We start from the raw sequence: 24271 nt of genomic DNA, 5'->3' as shown, positions 1-24271 counted from the left end.
ATATGTGAAAACAAGTTTGCTTCATTAAAAAGAAGCATGCGAGGGGTCTTTTTACAGCTGTTGAAGATTTATTTAATTGTTCGATTGCCGGGAAAGTAAGAACTTCGAATTAGTCGAACAATAGCAACATATCAGTCTCTCAGATTAGGAATAATCGGCGAAGTGTTAAAGAATCAACACAATTTCCATACACAGTTTACTAGGTGATATAGTGATTGGTGGTATTGTTACGAAATACTCTGTTTTAACAGAAATCAATCTATTTTAACACGTTTGCGCTGAAAATGTCTTTCATTTAGAAATCTGTGCTTGTATAGATTAAGTCTAAGTGAAAGCATGATAATAAAATCAATTAAAATAAAATTATGTATCATAATCATATACTAGCGAGAGTCTAAAAGCAAATTAAACACTTCAACTACAACATATCAACTCAACTCAAAGAACCCCAACAAAAAACAGCTTATTACAAGCAGGCCTCGAGGCCGGTGTCTGATATGGTGTACATAAGATAAAATTTCCATGGGAAAAATTGGTCTGTGTGTTTGACGTCATAAGGCCAAAATAAAAAGATCTTGAGGTTCTGGTAACATGCTGAAAAATAATAGGGTAGGTAGGTCGGAATTTTTTTTCTTTAAATTAGTATTTTGTTAAAATTTGACTGTATGTCAGATACATACACTATAGGATACTCCATTTTTGCCATAAAATGTTCTAGGTTAGATGCGGAAATACAGGGTCGGTCAGGTTACTGGAACCACAAGATCATTTTGTTTTGGCCTAATCTCGCGTGAATGAGTCCCGCGAGAATTGTCATTTAATTTGTTTTTTTAAACATGAACGAATATCAGTATAGAATTAAGTTATAATAATTATTATTAAAGTGTTAAAATAACTTGAAAAGAAAAAGAAATGTTTTTATTTAGACACATGACAAAATTTTGCGCTAAAGAAAAACAGCATCTAATGAAAATGCGTTATAAACACTATGTGGTTAACACACGCATCGGGGTTTGCCTAAAATACGAAAGTGACTTTTTTGACGAAAGTGAGCAAAAATGACTTTAATGGTTCTTCAGGATCAATAATGCCAGCACTATTAAGTGTTGATAATTGAGTACCGCTCACGCTGGTGCTAGGGGGCGTGAGGGATGTTGCACGTATTCATTATCCCTCATGTACAGACTCAATCAAACCGAGTCTGCAATTCTCTTGTAATTTTGTTGTGATTAATGCTTCCGAGGAATCACTTTGTCTCCAGATTTTAAGAATTAAGAATATGAATTATAGTGTTTTAATAGAATTTTACAATAAAATTGCAGTTTGCAGTCGAATAATATTAGAAACTAAATATATTTTTATCAAAAATAATCATAATATTGATTCAATCGCCATTTATTAGCATAATTTCTATACACAAGTTCTGAGATCTTCCTTTCTTTCACATTGGAAAATACGAAAGTGACTTGTAGGATATCAAAAAAAAAGCTTTTAAATTAGAATTTATGCTAATATTGCAGTTTGTAGACATATATTATCAGATATTAATAATATCTATTGTCAACAATTATCATTATGATGATTTATATCCAATTTATTTGTATGATTTTTATATTCAGCGATCTTCCTTTCGCTAACAATGAATAATACAAAGTGACTTATAAAATATTAGATATAGTATTTCAATTTGTAATAATTTTGTAGTTTGTAGACGTATTTTTCATAAATGATTGATACTTTTTTCCAAAATAATGATTATGATGATTTAATATCAAATTATTTGCATAATTTCTATACTTTATACAAGTTCAGAGATCTTCCTTTCTCTCACAGGGAACAATGCGAAAGTTATTTATTCGGACGATTGGAGCGAGAGGAAATGAAAGTAAAAATATTAAATGTAGCGTTTAAATTGAATTTGCAGTTTGTAGTTTATTATGAAAACCAAATTTGTTTTGGTTGATTTTCTTAAATCATTAAGATGATTTAATCAGGATCACAAAATTTGATAAGGAAATTGGACATCATTGGCAGATGACCCCCCTATCTATTTTGAAGTCAGTAGGTCAAGGATCAAGGTCACAGTGACCCAAAGTGCTAAAACATTGCTTAAAATCATTTAATCGTCACTGGAATATGACCCCTATTGATCTTGAGATAAGTAGGTCAAGGTCAAGTAGTCCAAAATGGTAAGACCATTTCGTATGTTTTGTCCTATGATCATTAAAGTTGGTAGGGAAGTTAATCATCATTCACAGATGAACCCTATTGATTTTAAGGTCAGTAGGTCAAAGGACATTAACAGACGGTATTCGTGTTCTACGAACTTTTGTTCATTATATACATTATCTGAATAAAAATATGTTTAAACCAAGATCAAAGGAAGTTAGAATTCCTTTTTTCCAGCATTAGATATGGTACCTCCTTATTTTTTATACTGTATACATATTTCACAAGTTGTGTAACTTCATTAACTGACTTTTACAAAAGTTCTACTGCCGGCGTCTAAATATTTAACTTGTATACCCCTTTGTTTGCGAAATGTGCAAAAGTGGACTGGCGCGCGACCCACGTACGGAAACCAGTCTGAACGACTCCTTGTGCGACCTAAATACTGCGTGTGCTGATATGCCTAGACAATGTTCAAAATGGTGCACAAGTGGTTCAGGTATACAGCCTGTTGTTCAATACAAACATAAGTACCAAAATACATAAATAAGCATGTTAACATTTGTTCAACTTACAAATTCGCAGTAAATATACAGATAATACCAGTAACAATGTACACAATGCAAACATGAATTGTTGAAAAAGCTTTTGGTCCGAAGCTTATAAATGCTTTGTTATTCAGTATGCTAGCTCCACTTAAAAACCCAATCAACATAAAATTGTTTTTTTTTTATTCAAAATTGAAATCTGACCTTTTGATTGACTTCTTCTAAAGTCATTCGTCGCTAAAGAAGCCATTCAAAAGGTCAGATTTCAATTTTGAATCAAAAACAGTGCAACATAGTGCAGTATAAACTAGAACAAAGTAAATATATTTGTACTATTTATGGTTAACTTACATTACATTTGATTAACTATTCTTTAAACTTGTTAACAGCAGAAAAATAAACTAAGAAAATCCCTTTTATATAACTCAACATTTAAACCAAGTACATGCAACCTCTATATGGACAAAGCAGGAAGGAATTTCATGCTAAAATAGTTCACTTGGACGCGACCTTTACTGGCTGATCATATCTAGAACTAAATGAGCTGTGCCAATCTGGACTGTTAATGACCCAATTGTTTTACAACGGAATGAGTAAAGAAATGTTAGCCAAATATACCATCCTAAAAACAATATTTATTTTCAAATTTTACAGTATTTTAGCTATTATAAATGTTTACTTCACTTTTTTCGAAATCGCTGTTCACAAAACAAAAAACAATTTACTACAGTCGATGTTAATTTTTCTTTTAAGTAAAGTCGTATTTTGAATCAGGACATGCGCATAACAATGTTTGTAGACTGGTTCTAATAATTTTAGGCTGTAAATGAGATTCATTAAAACTAAATTTGATAGTCAAAAATGGATGCCGCCAGCAATCAAACTCAACACTGTGGAGAGGTCTGATGACCTCTCAAATAATGCCGGTGCAAGGACTTGCACTTGGTCAATGTCTTTTTACGGGAATGCTTTTGATGCGCCACTCGTGAAATATACCTTTTGGTGCTCACTCGGTGAAACATATTTCAATCTTACACTATACTCAACAAATTTTCTTTTTATTATATGCAAAGAAACGTTTTAAAAAGACATTAAACCTAGTACTGAATGAAAAGCGCGCCAAATAATAATACAACGTGACGTCATTTACGAGGTCACGTCATTAAGTTGGTACCCAGTACTGTGCACGCTTGTATTTCACTGAAAAAACGTAAGGGGCTTAAATTCAAAACAGTGAAATTATCAAAGTGCTAATTTCACTGTTTCAAACAGTGAAATTACCAGTTTTATATCACTGATATATTTCTATAAACCACCGAAAAGCATGTAATAAATATTAAAATTGAAAAAGAAATCATATTGTCAAAATCTTGACGAAAACGTAGTGATGGCAGAGGTCTAATCCTGTAAGGGGAGATCACTGCTTGGGAGATTGCCGTCTTAAAGTAAGATCGTATAATATAACGTCGTTGTTTACATTTTGGATGAACCATGTTGATATCTCTTATAATTTTAGAGAAATGTCCCGGACAAAGTTCAAAGTGTCAAAATGAAACAAGAGGGCCATGATGGCCCAAAGTCGATCACCTGTATATAGGCCCCTGGAGCGGGGCCATTTTTAACCCAGGGCTTTTATTTGAACAAACTTGGTTGTATATGTATGCATGTATATATATTATATATATATATATATATATACATATATATATATATATATATATATATATATATATATATATATATATATATATATATATATATATATATATAATATATATATATATATATATATATACATATATACATAATATATTATATATATATATAAATATTAAATATATATGTGTATATATAGAATATGTATATATCTAAAAAAAAAAGTCAAGCTAATGAATGACCCCTGGGGCGGGGCCAATTTTGACCCCAGGGCTTTTATTTGAACAAACTTGGTAGACACCCATGAGAACATGTTTCATGCTAAATATCTTAGCTCTAGCTCTTTGAGTTCTTTAAAAGAAGATTTTTTAAGTTTTTACTATATGCATATAGGGAAAATCAATGACCCCCTGAGGCGGGGCCAAATTTGACCCTAGGGCTTTTATTTGAACAAACTTTGTAGACACTCATTAGAAGATTTTTCATGCTTAATAGCTAAACTCCAGCTATTTGGGTTTTTTTAAAGAAGATTTTTTTAAGTTTTTGCTATACACATATAAGGAAAATCAATGACCCCCGGGGCGGAGCCAATTTTGACCCCAGGGCTTTTATTTGAACAAACTTGGTAGACACCTATTAGAACATGTTTCATGCTAAATATCTTAGCTCTAGCTCTTTGAGTTCTTTAAAAGAAGATTTTTTAAGTTTTTACTATATGCATATAGGGAAAATCAATGACCCCCTGGGGCGGGGCCAAATTTGACCCTAGGGCTTTTATTTGAACAAACTTGGTAGGCACTCATTAGAAGATGTTTCATGCCAAATATCTAAGCTCTAGCTCTTACGGTTTTTTAGAGGAAGATTTTTTAAGTTTTTCTTATTGGTTGCCATGGCAACCAGAGTTTTTAATGGAATTTAAATTTTTGAACAACTTTGAAAGGGGTCCACCTAAGGATCATTTCTGTAAAGTTTGGTTGCAATTGGCCATGTAGTTTAGGAGGAGATGTTGTTTGAAAAGTTTGACGCCATTTTTTGAAGGACGCACGACGCACGACGCACGACGCACGCAGAGTGATGACAAAAGCTCACCTTTGAGCACTTCGTGCTCAGGTGAGCTAAAAAGGGCAATAACTGCAAAATTAGACTAGACAGAGTTACGGTTCTTGTGCACTGCAAACCTACTCAATAAGATCTATCTATCTGCAAAATTTAATGTTGATAACTCTTATAGTTTTAGAGTTATTTCCCGGACAAAGTTCAAAGTGTACAAATAAACAAAGGGCAAAATTCAAGTATTAGGCAAGGAATAGTTACGGTTAATGTGCACTGCACACTCATCAATGAGATCTATCTACCTACAAAGTTTCATGTTGATACCTCATATAGTTTTAGAGATATGTCACGGATAAAGTTCAAAGTGTAAAAATAAACAAAGGGCAATAATTCAAAAATTAGGCAAGGCAGAGTTACGGTTCTTGTGCTATGCACACATACTCAATGAGATCTATCTACCTACAAAGTTTCATGTTGATACCTTTTGTTGTTTCAAAGTTATGTGCAGGACAAGAAAAGCGGATGGACGGACGGACAGACGGACGGACAAGGCGGCGACTATATGCTCCCCCGAAATTTTTGGGGAGCATAAAAACTATGCAGAGACGGTTTGCAGATGATAAATATTTCTGCTTTTATAATAACTTTATAAAAAATATCATGGTTTAAAAGAATTATCTCAACTGCTAGTTGGAAAAGTATTCTTACGAGATATATAGAACACCTGATAACATCTAATGGTCTGATGGAATAATCTTATCATCAAATGATTTCTTTAATAGATGTTCAATCTAATATCTCAATAAAGGATTTTTACAGAAATATACTATAATCTCTAAAATCCCAAAGAAGAGAATTGGTCCAGACATACCACCATACTTTAAAAACATTATATCGGACATGAATGGAGCAAAACGTTTCTATAATACATTGTATAGAAAGAATCAAAGCCCTCAAGTTTTGAAAAATGGAGAAAAAACTTAGCTTTTTTTGTGAAAATTACAAAATGTGCCACGTAAAAAGAATTTGACACAGAATTATTTGGACGAATCTTCTTTTATACAAAATGAAATGCAAAGGAAGTCCTTTGTTTTTAATAAAAGCATTCAGCACCTTTTTTGGCAATGTCACATTATAAATTAATTTCTTATGATAAATAAAGAACCCTTTTTGCAGTAAGCCGCTTTAGTTATAACAAATTCTGGAGAGACTGGTCGTTTTTAGCGAAAACAGCCAAATTACTAACTCTGCTGCACAGAACAAACTATTTGTCAAAATGTAACAAACAATTACCAATGATTCGAAGATTTTTCATGTGCTGGGCCATTATATTATAATGTAATTTTATGTGATTTTGGTTACTCGAATGAGATTGTCAGAATAAACATTTTTGAAAATATTAACATATACGAGCGCTGTTCCATAAATACGCGGAAAAGTGCTGCCATATTTTTAATATTCATGGGAAATTGACGTTCTCTTTACATTTTGTAAATAAACATATATTAAACATGTACACAAAATTTCAATAAAATCGGTTAAAAATTAATAGTACAATTTCAAGTATTTCTAAGGTAATTGCAGTGAAATCGGCCCAACGTCGTAACGACGTCACGCTCATCGCATTTATGAGAGTCACCCAAAACACGCACCTAGTCCTTCTTGAAATACTCTCCATGAAAGGAAACACACTTTTTACAACGGTTGATCCATGACATGAAACTATTAAAGTAGGAGCCATTATTTATCTCTGAAATTGCACCTTGCACCGCGTAGGACAACTCGTCCATATCATCAGAGTGTTCTCCCCGCAGGACGTTCTTCAGTGTCGGGAACAGAAAGAAATCGCATGGTGCGAGGTCAGGGATGTAGGCCGGGTGCTCGAGGACTTCGAAGCCGAGTTTCCTGATTGTATACTGTGTTTCGGCCGCACGATGAGACGGTGAGTTGTCGTGATGAAATATCGTGTCGGCGATTTTCGTGGCCCGCTTCTTTCTCATCGCCCTCATAAAATCGCGTCTCAGAATCTGAAAGCATAAAGAAATACAATTATAAGTAAATTGTCGTTATAATTTATTTTCATAATTACTTACACAAATATAAATAATTATTAGGTAATGTATTGACATAATAATGAATATCTTATTATAGATTAAATGAATTTATTCACCTTAGAATAATACTTCGCCGTCACAGTCTGACCCAGGGGTACCGCGTGGCTCAGTATCACACCGTCAACGTCAAAGAAGACGATGAACATCTATTTCCTTGCAGATGGGCCGACTTTAAACTTCTTAGGTGAAGGTGAGCCTGGAGTATTCCACATAGAAGACTGTGATTTCGTTGCAGGTACGTATAGGCTGATCCATGTCTTATCAACAGTCACTATCCGTCGCAAGAAACGTTCACCTTCCCTATGAAAGCGTCTGAGAAATTGATTGCAACACTGCACCCTTTCCACTTTTTGTTCGTCCGTCAACATTTTAGGAATCTACCTGGCACACAGGCGTCTCATATTGAGTTCATCGTGAATAACGCGATGCACTGTGTCAATGCTATAATCCGACCTTTCGTGTATTTCGCGAATTTCTATCCGACGATCATTGTCAAGCAGCTCCTCTATCACAGCGACGTGATTTAACGTTACGTTGGGACGTCCACTGCGTTTGTCGTCATGGATGCTTTGTTGGCCGCCTAGAAATCGGGCATACCACTTGTACATTGCTGTTTTCTTCACCATATGCTTTTTGTAATCTTAACATTGTTTCTTTCTTTGAAAACCCGTTCAAAACACAAAATTTTATTGACGATCGTTGTTCCGATGCCATTTCAACGCATACGCACTAAACAATATGGCCGCTTAACGCCTAAATGACGTCACACACTAACATGACGTCATGTGCGTAACGCCAACATATTGCGCGTAAATTATGCAAAGTTTGATGAAAATCGCACTGTAAACGTTAAAATGCGACGTCATTATTAACCAGTGACTATTTGTAAAAATGAACAAAAGTGGGCCGGTAATCGCTACATGTGGTTACCATAACGACCGTTTGTTAACATATGATTCATGCCAGAACGGCAATATTTGCTGTATATTTTCAAAATATGTTTGTCTCTATTACTGTATAAGTTTTATTTAGCTTACTTGGAAAATAAAGAAATAGCGACACATTTCCGCGTATTTATTGAACAGCCCTCGTACAAGTACGCCCGATGGTACTTCGCTGAATTCCGTGAACAATCTAAACTCCTCGAAGCGGTTACTTTCCTTTATCAGTAAGGTCTACGCCGAAGAATTAAGGGGAGATAACTGCGTGGAGATTGTGAACAATCGTGTTTTTGCGGTTTCGTGTAAATTAGGTCGTAAAAAGTGCAAGTGTCATTTTGTTTTAGGCTAAATATATGTCAATTATTTCTATGTGTATTTTACTTTATTTTACAAATGTTTATTAAGTATTTGTCGTGAAAAAGTGAGAATTGAGAGTTCAGCAGTATCGCAATACATACTTTTTGCAAGACGAAGACAGAGGTTTTCAACACGCGTGTAATTTTCCACGAATAAGGTGTGATTTTACTTATCTCAGTTCATCAATTGCACTGTACGAGACCTACTTTCGCTTGGTTTGTTTACATGAATGACAAAGGATGTTTTTTATCAGTATAATCACATGCATATTAAAATGCATTTTACTGTCTGATACATGGTTAGTGTGTGGCTGGTAAATGTATTTCATGCAGGCCTTTTTCAGTTGCTGTTAGTTGTAAGTCTGTAAATTTATTTTTGGACTGCCGTCTTTTCCATATTATATAAGCCTATGACTACATTTCAAATCATGTTCAGTATTTAGATATTCTGAGATGGATTGATTTGCAACATACTGAATTTCTCATGGTATATATACAAATTTGATATTAAATTACAAAATTGTACATGGATTGAAATTGTGTTTAATTTACATGGAATTTGATTTACACTTAATAATACATGGAATCTGAATTGCACTGAATTTCACATTGATATAAAACACACTGAATCTCACATGGAATTTGAATGGCACTGAATTCTTTATAGCATTTATATTGTGCTGATTTTCTCATGGCATTTGAATAGCCGATAAACAGTTTACGAACTAGCAGATGACAGGCTATGTTTCAAATAAAGTTAACCAGTTACAAATCTTTCAGTATAAATTGGTGTGACAGGCGGTAGTTCTACATGTTCTAAGTACCTTGGGTGTCAAAAGGGGGAGAATAGTCTGACAACCTACGCTTAACAATTCTTAGGCTTACCGCATATCTTTGGGTATTAAGAAAATGTAGTTTGGCTATAATGCAAAAGATGATCGATCTAACGCAAAAAACGTATTTTTATTAAACTTTAAGATGTATGTATGCTTGCTCTTTCTTTGAAAGCTAAAGACTTATAAAGATACAGTAATTATAAATAACACGTTACCAAAGCAAAATAAAGTTTGTAGTCATTTTAGAACATTTATGTCCTGGTTTTTTGTTGTTGTTTTATAAATGTCAACCTTATTTTAAGCTTAGAAAATCTTATTTATACACAGAAAAATTTGCTTTTGAGTTTATGTATAAAGAAATAATTCAAACAAAAATAGCATACATTAATTCAGATATCATATAGTGTTGATGCTTTTGTAAGTAGGCATTTTTAACACAATTATAAGTAAACATGTTGGTGAATGTTGCTATACCGAACCTACGTTTTAAATCTTCCCACCTTTTTTTAAAATTAGAATCATGTAGTTCTAGTTCAACTGATTAAAACTAAAATACTTCACAAATGGTATTAACAAAACACTCACACTGCCGAAACATTAAAATTGACAGTTTGTCATAATACATTATCTTCCTTTACGTCATATTTAAGAAACCTCCTTTGAAGTGGCGACAAGATTAACTTCCCTTTCCTATATTAAAATCTCTTTAAAAGACACACCGATAAGCAGGTGAAACATGTTTATGATTTTTATGAATAATTAAATTGTAAGCATTTGCATGTGAAGTAGCTTCCTCATATTTTTAACAATCTTAATCCGGATCAGAAAACGTTTTTGGTTATATTTTATATTTAATTATTGTGAAGGGTCAGAGAAAAGTACCAGTAACGAAATAAGTACGTTAAACTTTTATCAAGAGCAAAACATTTAATTCGTCATTCATTTTTATTATTGTAATAATAAAACTTACTATTTTTTCTTCATTTGACAAGTTCACTCCGTAAAAGTATTTTGGCCGTGTACTCTTGAGGAAGAAAACTAAGGTTGCACAGCATATTTCGATTGGAACTTTATTCATACACACCGCTATGAAGACTTTAGTCAAATCAAGACAGGACATTATTGTTCTTGGTAAAAGGTAGTCTATGTTGAAGAATGGCTCCAACTTTAGTACAATACTCTCTAGTGATCTGTATGATAAACAAAATTTTAAAAAGCAAACAACATGCAAGAGCGACATATCATTTTTAAGTTTGCAGTAAAAATCATTTTGTTTTGTAGTTTAAGCAAAATATCTATTGTTACTTTTTTTTTAAAAAAGTAGTTAGTTAAAACATTATTTCTTTGTGTTTAACATCGCCTTTTAAAAACATCAGTGAACATATATCTAATAATATGTTAAAGGTCTTAGAAGATAACAAATTTGACATGACATTTTCCATTGCAGGTACATGCTACATAAAACCTTAAAAATGTTGTGAACTGCTAAATATATTAAAATTTAATGCATTCATGGTGTATGCTTATCTCATAAAACTAACAGAAAGAATTTGATTCATCTAAGTATTTTCTTACTATTAACGGCTATTTGTGTGCATTGAAATGAAAAAGGTTAACAGAAATTAAAACCAAACAAATAGGTTTTATATCGAGGGCAAAACAATACAATTCTCTGTCTAGTCTCTGATCCAAAAATTGGACAGTATGTAGGTAGGACGTAATTTTTCATATGATTCCTAAATCTTTCGTTTTTTTTTCCGTTTGATAAGTTTAATAATGCTGATGCTTCTGCTAGGATATCAAACGGGCATTATTTTATTGTTGTGCTTAAACCGAAACTTATATCATTAATGATGTCAACACCTTCTACTCAAATATCTTCATTTGGCGTTGTTAATTTGCCCTTATGATTTATAGGAAACAGTCGGCAATAAATTAGAATATTAATATCAGTAAATGTCTGTTTTATATACAAGTATGTTTAAAGCCAAAATTAATATTAAACATCGGAATATAAAAATACAGATGGTTGTGAGACATGAAATAGAACTATTTTTTTTGCCTTACATAGACCATTCTTTCACATTTTTGAAAATATCTACAGCATCCTTTCCAATTTCAGATATTCCCCACCAAGTAGGAGCTTTGTCGTGGCTTGAAGCATCTTCATTTCTTTCGAATGGTCTACATTTATCAGAAAGAAAATGCAAAAGGGGCATAGCAAATATCCATGATGGATCGTTGGAGGTCATTGCGACCGTTCGAAGAAAATCAACCAGAGCGTCTTTCAAAAGTTTCCTAAGTAAGAAAATGAAAAAGTCTGTTAATGTTTATAAATTATGAAATTATCTAAACACAATTTTATGACCTTACCAATAACTTTTGACAAGTTTCGACGAACTTGTTTGTTGGAATGTGATGCAAGCGCACAGATTTCGGCATAATCGTAATTTTTAATTTTGTTTAAACTGGTGTAAGGGGGCGTTAATGGTAGCTTACCACTACTGCCCATGACTGATTCATACAACCGGACTCTGGAATATTTAGAATTTCAGATGTTGCGTTTTTTCTTTTTGTTTGCGTTCTTTAGGAATTCCGTTACTTTTCTATTTACGTCATTGCGAAATAGACGAACAGTTTTCTCGCAAAATTTAATATAAAAGTATCAAATGCATTTTCACCGCCTTACTTACATTTGTGAGAATACAACATTAAATCCTGCAAATAATTGTATTACTGACCGTCGATGTGGAATATGTCTTGAAATAAAATTCAGTTCTCTGCACTCATTCGTTTCAGGCTCTATGTTTATAATAAGTGTTTTGCAAAAGACTCGGGCAGTATTGACATCAATGCCGGAGCAGTTCAAACTTTTCAATATTGCTAAAAGCGAGAATTGCAACCCCATCCTTGCCTGTCTATCATTTTGTGTGTTTTCAGCTGCATTGATAGCTTCTTCATAACACGCAAACATTGGGTAAAACAGATATTTTCCAAGCTAAAAATACAGGTAAAATAATTCTGCTTTACAGTTGCTTCAATTAGTACGTTGTTTAAATACATATATTAATGAATTACCGTTTACCCTTGAAAGTAAATCACTTTAAAATTTCAGAAATTAATCTGATGATAATCCGTTAATAGCTTTTTATATTTCAATTAACAACAAAATATTTATTTAAGCGTAACGGTGACTTACTGGTAAAGGTATCTATTTTACAAGGATCGTGGGTTGGTCTGAGCCGTCTTTTGGTCACGACCATGTTTCCCCATTTGACACCAGTAAAAGTAAGCTCGGGAGACAGACTCGAAATTTGTGAATATAAGTCTCAAGAATTTGAAACTAAATATTAATTTTTTGAAACTAAATATCAATTTGTTAACGAAATAATTAGGTTACCAAGATTATGATGTTCTGTTAACTTCAACATTTACCAATATGAATAAGAGATTAAAATTAATAATTTACATCAGAAATGTAAATGCACAATGTAGTGAAATTATTTTGCTTTGTATGAAATAACAAACCTAAATTGATTCAAATGAAATAAAGAAAATTGTTAAGTATTTAATTACCACGTTGAAACATTCATTTTCTGTGCTGTAACACTCAGCATCGATGCAGTATGTGCTATGAATGCCACGAATAAGTAATTCCATCTTTTCTGTTGTTTCAAATATGGCATGCAGGGAACTTTTTTTATCGTACAAAACACCCGTCATTTCACCACCAAACACCTCTGCAGATAGTTCAGCATCGTCCTGAAATCTATTTTTTCTTGACCATTTGTCTTTAATCCAGTTAAAGACACCCTCTTCAGGCTCTCTATTCACTACGCCATCGTACTGGTGCAAGACGTCTGAAAAATCGGAAACTGCTATTTCATTCTTAACTGTGTGGCATTCTGTTTACTGAGATTGATATAATCAATTAATTGTATAAAGCTAAAATTAAGGCTATAAGTTGTTTAGTTTTTTTTTACTATGGATACCAAATTCAGACTGTTTGAAATAAGACATTTAACAACCAAATAGACATAAATATAACATATGGTTGGCGCTGTTAAGCATTATGAGTAAAACATATAGCATAGTTCAGATTCCTGAGCTAGATTGACACCCCACGACAAAGGCGTCAGAGAATCACTGTTTCGTCTGAAGTGTTATCCGTAAGCATCATTTCGTTAAGTACCTAATGCGGGTTTTAACAGGTGTCCGTCTAGGATGCTGTCTCCAGCACTTTAATTAAATACATTTGTGTAAATCACTGATTTCTAAAATTATTAAATATTGTTGTATCCTCATCTACATCGGTTGCTAATTAAACACATCTGAAGAATCGATTTTCTTTAAAAACACATGATCATAATAAACTCGATGCATATTTATCTTTATCTAATGTTTTTAATGTTAGTTAGAACAATATTATACATGTATAAAAATAAGAGCATAATTCAGGAAGCATTAAGAAATCTTTGATGACACACATGATTCGCAAAACATGATCATTAGTTCGTTCCAAATTCTTAATGTATTGAAGGCTAAATTCTGCCTAAGTTGGTACAAGTTGGTACTAGATATGTACCTTTAAGTATCTCTCTTGCATATGCTATATGAGGCTTGGAAGTTTGCCATTATTGTTGTTTTCACTGCTCTCGAGGAATTCTCGTTTTTCAAGACTTCAAAAAATTAAAGTCAAATTGAATTTTACTACGTAGGTAAAAAAAGTTGTTTAATTTCATCAAACAATTTCAACAAATGAAATAACGAACCAGGAAGACAAGACCCGACTGTTAAAGAATGTGGTATGTTTAAACGTCTGTTGATCTTTGGTCCAGAATTCCCTTTGATATAATAGTGGTCCCATAAATTTTGCCTGGTCTTTCCTTTGCTATTTGTTGTGTTCCTTACCACATAATACTTGTAATTGAGTTGTTTGTTTCCTCTAACAATTCGGGATTTTGGTACACATAAAGAGTACTCCATCTCTATGTGGTGATTTTTACACGTCCTAAAACAGGATAAAATTTCACTTACAAGGGTGAACAAGAAGTGGTGTCTACACTACAATATATGTTTAAAATTATTATATCTATTGTGCAAGATACATACAGTTTATTATATTAATATAAAATTATATGGGGATTTTTTTTTATTTTAACTTACCTAACATATTTCATTTCATGATTGTAATTGTTCCATCCACCAAAGCTATCATCTCCGATTCTTACAACGACTTTATCTACGCTTGGTTCCAGTTTAAAATCCGGAGATATAAGGGCATGAAAGTGAACCATTATTGATTGTCCTAATTCAGGTTCCCATCTAAATAAAGTAAGTCATCAATGAATAAATATTTAGCACACCAGTTAATGTATGATAAATTACAAACTTTGATCTGCATTATCGTGAAGTTCTGCTCATAAATGATTATAATTATATTGTTTAGTTTTTGAGAATGTCAGCGTTTTCGTATGTATTTTAATTTATCACATTTATACAAATCTTAGCTTATTTCAATGCCAGCCATGTCTGCTGCTGTAGCCAAACGAATACAAAGCCTTGGTATAAGTACTTTGTTTTATATAAATTACTAAAAACTTTGTTAGTACTGATTATACAATACATTATTTAAGTTCAAAAGTATTTCATAAGCAAACAATCTTAAGGCAGTCGCGTGCATTCTTTCCGCTACTTCGGAAGAAACGTGACTATCATTAGAAATTTATGAGTTGGTTCGAAATAAGATCACTTTCTCTCAGACACTACAAAAGATAATGTTATTTCAGGAAGTTATTTGATTTGTTTTAATCGTTCAATTTCAATTAAACTCTACAACAATGTTATATTAAGACTTATTAAAATGTATGTATTAAAAGTATTTGTTATAAAAATATGTGTCCTACTGACAAAGAAATTCTTGAAAGCTAAGAGGTTAGTCTACGCTACAGACATTACTATAAATGTATTTATTTTAATTTACCTGTTATTTTCAGCGTGCGACTGAAAACAATATAAAATTACATAAATGGAATATTATACAAATATTATTTGTGTTTGACCCGCAAACGTAAATATAATTTAGACTTTGTTATATGACACTAGTCGGGTTTGTTCAGAATATTCGTGTATCATTTTTTCCGATAACAAAAATATGAGCAAAGTTTAATAATAGACATAAGTTTTGCTTCGCTGTTTACAACATTAAAATTTGTACTTAAGATATTTAATCTAGAAATTGAAACAATTCTTCATCCATTCGAAAATATAAATAATGCTGAAGGTATTAAGGTAAGAGAAACCATATTACCTTCGGCTGCGATTGTCTGGATTGCATGTTCTTTGAAGGGCCTGTACGTTTAGAATTATTTGTGTTGTTGACATCAAACCCAGTATCAACGTCGTACTCAGTATCGCCTTTATTGTTCGTTGTTGTTCTCTCCTTACCTTTGCTGACATTTCCTATTTCTGTTGTGTCTGGGCAAACATACTGGCTATCTTTCTTTCCGTCATATGTTGGGCGTCCTAATGTTTGTTCTACTTCCTTGACACTTGGTTCTTTAGGATTCATTTCACGGACACTTGAATTTTCTTTTTCAGACTCGAACAAGCTTCTTATAACTGCTGTGTTTCCGGTACGAATTTCATCGTATTTTTGTTTTGTCTCAATTTTTGTTTCTGATCCAAAACCCTTTCCGTGTGTGTGCTTTGAGCTGCTATAATCTGGACTTCTAGAATCAATATTTGGTTGGTTTCCCTCGATTTTGTCTTTTCCTAGCTGTTGCTGAGGTACGTCTGTCATATCTTTTTCTGTAATACAAAAGAAACACGATTACTCTGTCATTGCAGTTTGAATCTTTAAGTGTAAAATTACTTTCTTTAAATTTAAACATCACCTTAAAGATTTTGATATATCAAATAAAGAGCCATCACGTTAAATGAGTAAATCATATGCACTTGTAAAGGATAAAAATATTTGAATATCCTTTTGTAATACCTGGTCGAATTTTTCACAGCACTTGACAGTTTGGTGCAAATTGAGTTTTTCTTTGTTTTGTTAAGGACATTGAAACAATTTTAACTATTTCTCACGTTGTTAGCTAAAACGCATAGAATTAAGTTTTGACAAACCAAGTTTCTCTAAGATGTTTCGTAGTGGCTCCAAATGAATGCCTGCTGAAAGGAACACCTGATGACCAGTCTCCTTTTGGAGGACCTCACAAATTGTATCAAGTCGCGTCTTTATCATTGGATCTTCGAAGTATTCAATTAAATCTTTCAGCACACCGAGTGATGAGCAAACAAACGTGTACATGACTGGACTTCTTGTAACGAAATCTATCTTTACATCTAGTTGTTCAATATCTTCCAAAAATGTACCAACAGACTCTCTCACATTTGTCGGAATAACAACAGACGACTCAGCATTTCCTATGTACTCGATTGAAGCAGATAATAGGAAGGTTTCAACACGATCTACAGCTTGTCCATCGCCTCCACAAACATTGACTGTTGCTGTCATTTCTAAATGGAAATTTACAGTAAAAAAATGGTAAAAATATGAAAACTGTATCACACAAGATGGTTGCCAAAACTAATTATTCGAAGAGATAAATGATTTAAAGACAATTGTGGCATTATGAAGACTTTAGTTACATAGAAAGTGATGTAATTGATAACATATCTAAAGGAAAATAAATTCCGAAAAGTTACGGAACAGAGAGAAAGAATTATAAAACAAAGCTACTATTTTCAATGTCCATGCTCTTTCCTCGATCCTCCATTTCAGTTAAAGTGTCTGTTAGCTGCTTCAGTAAACTCGAAGCGTCATGAGTCTCTGCTCCTTCTGGAATGAAATCAATAAACATTAGCAGTGTGGATGATAACAGTTCAAAATTTACAGCAATGACATGTATTTCTGCAACGTTGAAAAAGTAACAGTAAATGGATACGTAATATGTTTTCGCGTAGCATTTATCATGAAAACATATGCCAAGTTGTATGCGAACGTAAATGTTACGTAAATACCGGTCAGTCGCAGCTATCAAATCAAAACTTGCATTCTTATAATACTTTCCAGAATGTAAACATGTGAATTCGCAAACGTTTTTGAGTTAAGTTCATTAAAAGAGAGATACATTTTCTTGGACACCACTTATTATTATTTCTGTTATATTTGTATAACGTGACGCTTTATAAAAACAAAACAAACGACTTCAATTATTTGACATTAATTGGAAAAACATCTTAAATGTTAATTGCAAAATTGGTATTTTTTAGACAAATCTATGCTAAAAAAGATTTTTGTATGATGTTTGCCATTCTTCTATATGTTGTCCAAATAATGCAAAGCAATATTTACAATGTTTTATACCGAAGGAATGTTTATATACATGTATTTAAGAAAGGTTAACTTTACACCGTATGTATTTTTCCATAAAATCACTTTCAGCTCCGATCTGCTTGTTAGAAAATAACAATTAGTAGCACAGAGATTAATTTGATTCACGTCAGTTCAGTGTCAATTGAATGCCGCATACAAAAAAAAAATGTTTGTTGATTCTGAATACAATTTTGGTAACAATATTCTGGTGGAAGAAGATATATTTGCGCTAGTCTATGTGTATAAACAGACACAAAGTAGTAATATATCCATATCTTACCAACAGTTCCATCGTTTAAAGACTTGTTGAGATGTTCAAGACTTTTCTGTATACAACAGGAAAAATCATCTCTGCTTTCGACATGTTTGAGTTCTTCGATTGCGTTGCTGAAATCAAATCCGTCGCCGGAAAGTTTTGCAATCAGATCAATTAAATCATTCTTGTCCTTATCAGGCATTTTGTTACTCAATTTTTCAAACATCATTGTCAATTCCTTACAATGTTTAGAAAATACCTGTTCCTCCATTGAAGCATCCGCAGAATGTTTGCAAACAACATTACACATTTCCATTATTTTCCGCACAGCTATCTTTTCCGGTCCAGATAACAAAGAACTTAAAAATGTTAATGCAATATATGACAACATTGATATATCCCATTTTGAAATATCTGACGAGTGAGGTGCCGGTGGATACAAACACACTTGTTGCAACTTCGAGATTCCAGCTGATTTACAAATGTGTTGTTTATTTTCTCGAAGAAAATCATCAAGGCTAACCTGTCGTTTTTCTAAGCCTTTGATAATTGTCTTTCTTAGGATACTTGTGCCTCCTTTGATAAGTAGGAGAATAAACCTGACATAGAGTTCGTTTTCAAGTTTTAACATATTTCGGTCTGTTCATACCCTGAAAATAAAATTATTTCTGTAAAAATAATTAAAAACAGTTAAAGATAAAATAATTTATTTATAACCAGATTGAATAACAAATGTTTACATATGATGACTGAAGATAAATCTTGCTCTTATCACAAAACTATATTGATCAAATTAGATTATATAGTCATATTTAGATAAAAGATATCAGGTAGTTAGGTTAAAACGTTATCAGTTTGGGGGTTTTCATGTATATAGCCGCTCCATTGCATTTGCATATCAAACATTGGTCGTATGTATTTGTTTGTATATATGAACATTGGCCGTACATGTTTATATAAGTTTATATCGAATTATAAATTTCAATTCCATATCCTTTAGTATACTTAAAAGAAAATAAAACCAATATGCACAACAACACATGCTGACCAACAGTCCTGTTTTTTGTCAAAAACATTTTCAAACGGGTTTTCCTAAGTTAATTACTTCACAAACCCCAAGGTGTACAATTATACGTGCTGACCAACATTTCTGTAAGGTTTAATGACTCTAGGTCAAATGCGTTTTGGGCTTCGCACAACACAAATTGATAATTGTATATTTTAATTTAATCAAGGGCAATAACTCTACTACAAATAATGAATAAATCATCCAGCAAACGCCAAGGTGCCTCTTTTACATGCTGATAAACATTTCTGTAAAGTGTCATGAATCCAGGTCAAATACTTCTTTGGCGAAACACAAGTTGAAAATGGCAAATTTGTACTTAGTCTCGGGGAATAAAACACTTCAAATACTAAACAAGCAAAGTCGTTGAATTTATATCCCCCGCCGAGTACTGGTTATTATTAACACAACAACTGAAGACATAAGGCTTTATTTATATATTAATCATGGCCTAAACAGTAATATTCTTTGAACTTGATAAATATTCAGGGCAATAACAGAGCCATAACTTTGTGTTAAATAGTAAAATCTGGAAATGCCAATGAGATGTATGAATACTACATAACTAATCAAGGGCCATAAATCTGAGTTATAAGTATCTGACCGGAACAAGGCGACTATATGCACATCTCTTCTTAGTATCCCATAAAGTTTCATTGAATTCCAGCCAGTAGTAGCAGAGAAATAGCGAGGAAACAAATATTTTTCAAAATGGATACTGCATAAATAATCAAGGGCCATAACTCTGAGTTAAGTGTCTGACCGGAACAAGCCAACTATATGCGCATCTCCTCTTGGTATTGAAGGTTCCCATAAAGTTTCATTGAATTCCAGCCAGTAGTTGCAGAGAAGTAGCGCGGAAACGATTTTTACTCCATATGCATACTGCATAACTAATCAAGGACCATAACTCTGAGTTAAAGTGTCTGACCGGAACAAGCCGACGATATGCGCACCTCCTCTTGGTATTGAAGGTTCCCATAAAGTTTCGTTGAATTCCAGCCAGTAGCTGCAGAGAAGTAGTGCGGAAACGATTTTTACTCTATATGCATACTACATAACTAATCAAGGGCCATAACTCTGAGTTATAAGTATCTGACCGGAACAAGCCGACGATATGCGCATCTCCTCTTAATATTGATGATTCCCATAAAGTTTCGTTGAATTCCAGCCAGTAGTTGCAGAGAACTACTCCGGAAACGATTTTTACTCTATATGCATACTACATAACTAATCAAGGGCCATAACTCTGAGTTAAAGGGTCGGACCGGAACAAGCCGACGATATGCGCATCTCCTCTTGATATTGATGATTCCCATAAAGTTTCGTTGAATTCCAGCCAGTAGTTGCAGAGAACTACTCCGGAAACGAAATTCGGACGGACGGATGGACGGACGGACGAAAGGACGGACGGACGGACAACGCCAAAACTATATCCCCCTCCCGATTCCATCGGCGGGGGATAATAAATTCCGGAGCTAACCTCAGGTGCACAATTTTACATGCTAATCATCATTCCTAAAAAGTTTGTTAACTCTACCAGAAGCACCTTTATAGCTGCATGCGACGAAACATGAGAACGCACTGACAGGGCGAACCTAAATGCCAACACTCTCTAGAGCATAACAAATGTATATTTAAAATGTTTATAATACAATCTTAATTCATAAAGTTAGTTAAGTATAAACTTGAATCAGTCACTGTTTTATTGTGTACTTGATACTATAATAAGCATACCTAATGACAACAAGAAATTGAAATATCATTAGTGCCGTCTATTATGCAATCTATTTATTAAATAAGTGACTAAAACTCTTTTATTTAAAGAAACCTCTAATTTAGTATTGCCGTAATAAATATTCATTTAAAAATATTCATATTTATATGAAATACCGAAGCCTACTGCGGCCTTTTTGACTTATTTATTTTCTAACAAGCTTCTTAAAGAAGGCTATCGCTATCATAAATTGCGTTAATATTTTACTAAGTTTTACTATCGTAATTCAGATTAAGTTTTAAAATTTAATTATAATTTAAAAACTCTTTTACGACTAGGTATTAGCAAACCTGATTTCTATGGAGATGTGGTTTACAAACTTCGTAGGATCATTGGTCATAGTAATTTTTCTGCTGACTTCACAAAAATTATCAAACGGTTTATGAAAAGAGGTTATGACCCAAATATTTTAAAACAGAGAAAAACAGAATCCCTAAAGAAAGTTCAATACGGCAAAATTGATTAAATCGGTTTGATTGAGCCTGTTCATGGACGGTACTGGAAAGTGCAAGTTACTGTCCACGCCCCCTAGGACCGGCTTAACCAGAATTCAACATTTAAACACAAAGTGGTCGAATTTTGAATTTAGAAACATCCGCAGATGTGTTGATACGACGGTTATAATGTAACCTTCAATGTGACACAGTAGTGTCATTCCATGAAAAGCGGCGTATGCCCCCAAGTAAAAGAATGCGTGTGCCCTAAAGGCATACCGCATGCTTAGTGTTCAACCCTTTTACAGTTTGACGCTACGCTTTCCTCTTTTAATTACATCTGACGGACTAAGTGGGAGACTCGATAAGCCCTTTGTGACTGAATTGTCTTAATGTTCGTCCTCTGTCTTGCTACGTCGGGCCCTTGTAGGTAATTTTCTTACTGCTCTGCCTTCCTTTAAGGCATCGAGTACTTTGGTAGTGGTCATTGGGCTGTACCTTGTTATACATATTTACCGTCGTTTATGTGTTTTATTTATTTCGTCTTATGTAACCATGTCAATTGTTACAATTTCACTTGGCGGGGGTTAATTTTATTTACACTTTCGTTTCATTTAGGAACATATTGGGGCTAAGAGTGAGGTTTGGCGCGCCTAAAACAGCTTTTAACTCCTTTGTGGTTTTACTACCACTGACCGTTCCAAGGCGGTACCCCTCTGTGTTCCTTCAAGTGTTTTTCATGTCTGTCTGATTACTCGTTTTGAATGTTTACATGTTCTGTGATGTCTTTCTTGTTGGATTGTCGTTGACGGTAGGTATTTTATCCCCCTCTGCCATGTTTTAACCCCACCCCTTTCATCCTTACAGCCCTTATCCATTTAATTCCCATTTATTCTCGTTTTGGTTTTGCTTATTTCACACATTACGTGTCCCTCTCCTATCGCCGCCATTGTATCCACTCCCGCTTTTGGTTTGCTGCCTTCTGGGTGCCCTGTTTGGGTGTGTCTGGGGCTGCGTCTTGTGAACGTTGCATTCGCCTTGTTGATCTTTATTCTTGTTTTCTTTTTATCTTAGGACTTAAAACTTAAAAGTTAGTATTATGGACGGCGACAAATCAGCCGGCGTATGGTTGCTTTTCTCAGTATAAATTGCTATAATGTGTATTTGCTAACGGTTTTTTTATTGATTAATTAATATTTACCACATCCCGTAATTATACGAGCATTACTCTACATAAGGCTATAACTACTTGCTTTTTTGTATTATTACTAATTATCGAGTACCTATTACATTGTCTTTACCGTGACATTGATTTAAGACATTCCAAGACAGACAAAATCATAAATCATTTCCTACCGTTACGACATGTTTTACTATCTTATAAAAAAAGATGTAAAATAACAATGAGATTTACCTGAATAAGCCGATTATGTTGCTTTCTGTCGAAGTTATTGACATTTGTAGCAAATGAAGCAGTCAAGATTATATTTAAATTCCTAGTGTGTACATTGTAAAGGTTATATATTAATATCAAATATACTATCTATGTGTACATTTATGACACATGATTGTGGCCTATCAGATAATAATGTTCAAAGTACATAATCATGTTGAAAAATTGAACGATTGCAGTTAAATATTGAAATGTGTGTGTGCGTGTGTGTGTGTGTGTGTGTGTGTGTGTGTGTGTGCGTGCGTGTGTGTGCGTGTGTGTTCGTGTGTGCGTGCGTGTGTGCGTACTTGCGTGTGCGTGTGTGCGTGTACGTGTGCGCGCGCGTGTGAAATGGTCCATTAGAGCTAACCTGAGGACAAAAGTTTAATAACTGGTACTTACATTCCAAACCAACAGTTCAGCAATCTTGGAAGAAGTCAACAAGATGATGTTTCTTGCCAAATAGCTAAGCTGTTACCCTTGTGGTTTCAGAGGACGGGGGTATTTGAAGATTTTACTATAAAAATAAAGGGAAAAGCCACGACACTGCAGTCTCTCCCCCCCCCCTCCCCCCTTCAAAAAAGCATTTAAGTCGGAGAAATATCTATGTTTATCAATCTGACTTAAGATCAGATCTACTTAAGTTATTGTTTACCTGTAAATCTCATTCAATTGCAACTTTTCGATCCTTTCCGTAAGTCTTCGGATAAAAACCTCGAACACAATAGTATGAATACACAGAACGGATACGGTATTTCGGTCTAACCTACGCTAAGAAACTATACATATAAACAAATAGTAATTTAATGCCGGGAGTTGTTGACAAGTTTATTTTCAATATATCAAGTAAAAGTAAACTTAAATTAAGTGAACTAGTAGATACAAAAGCAAACAGCACATTCTTTATATATTAATAATAATGGTTAAAAAGGAGACTTCATTTTTTGCAGAAATATATATAACATGACATTGATCTGTTTATTAGAAATAAACTATTGTTCGAGTAATAGTATCAATACGTTTTAAATCTGAAACTGGTAAAAACATGACAGATGTTGCACTTTTTTTACAAAGTTATACATAATTAGTTTTGTAGTTTTAGCCAGGTTTCCTTTTTGTATTTGCAACGTCTTGGCGTGTTGTAATTTATAAAATGTTATACAAAGTGGGGTGGTGATGCTAAATGGCCATGATAATTATAGGAATATATCTGAAATGTCTTGTATGTAAAAAGTGTTAATAGTATTTAG

The 24271-nt window shown here is 33.5% G+C and overlaps 1 protein-coding gene across 1 annotated transcript; it reads right to left on the bottom strand.

The window, feature by feature from the left end:
* Positions 1 to 11735: 11735 nt before the first annotated feature.
* Positions 11736 to 23094, bottom strand: LOC132751497 (uncharacterized). Its single transcript, XM_060741662.1, has 11 exons — positions 23004 to 23094; positions 18337 to 18962; positions 17421 to 17519; positions 16805 to 17197; positions 15984 to 16483; positions 15657 to 15676; positions 14840 to 14998; positions 14446 to 14684; positions 13250 to 13533; positions 12415 to 12671; positions 11736 to 11971 (listed from the first exon to the last, which is right to left on the bottom strand). Exons 2-11 carry the CDS (start codon positions 18941 to 18943, stop codon positions 11737 to 11739), a joined length of 2793 nt encoding a protein of 930 aa, XP_060597645.1. The 5' UTR covers positions 18944 to 18962; positions 23004 to 23094; the 3' UTR covers position 11736.
* Between the last annotated feature and the right edge of the window lie 1177 nt (positions 23095 to 24271).

The sequence above is a fragment of the Ruditapes philippinarum genome, unplaced genomic scaffold (genome assembly GCF_026571515.1).
Source record: "Ruditapes philippinarum isolate M1 unplaced genomic scaffold, ASM2657151v2 ctg885_1_1_1_1, whole genome shotgun sequence".
NCBI classification, from domain to species: Eukaryota; Metazoa; Mollusca; class Bivalvia; order Venerida; family Veneridae; genus Ruditapes; species Ruditapes philippinarum.
This window is presented reverse-complemented; position numbering and strand designations above follow the sequence as displayed.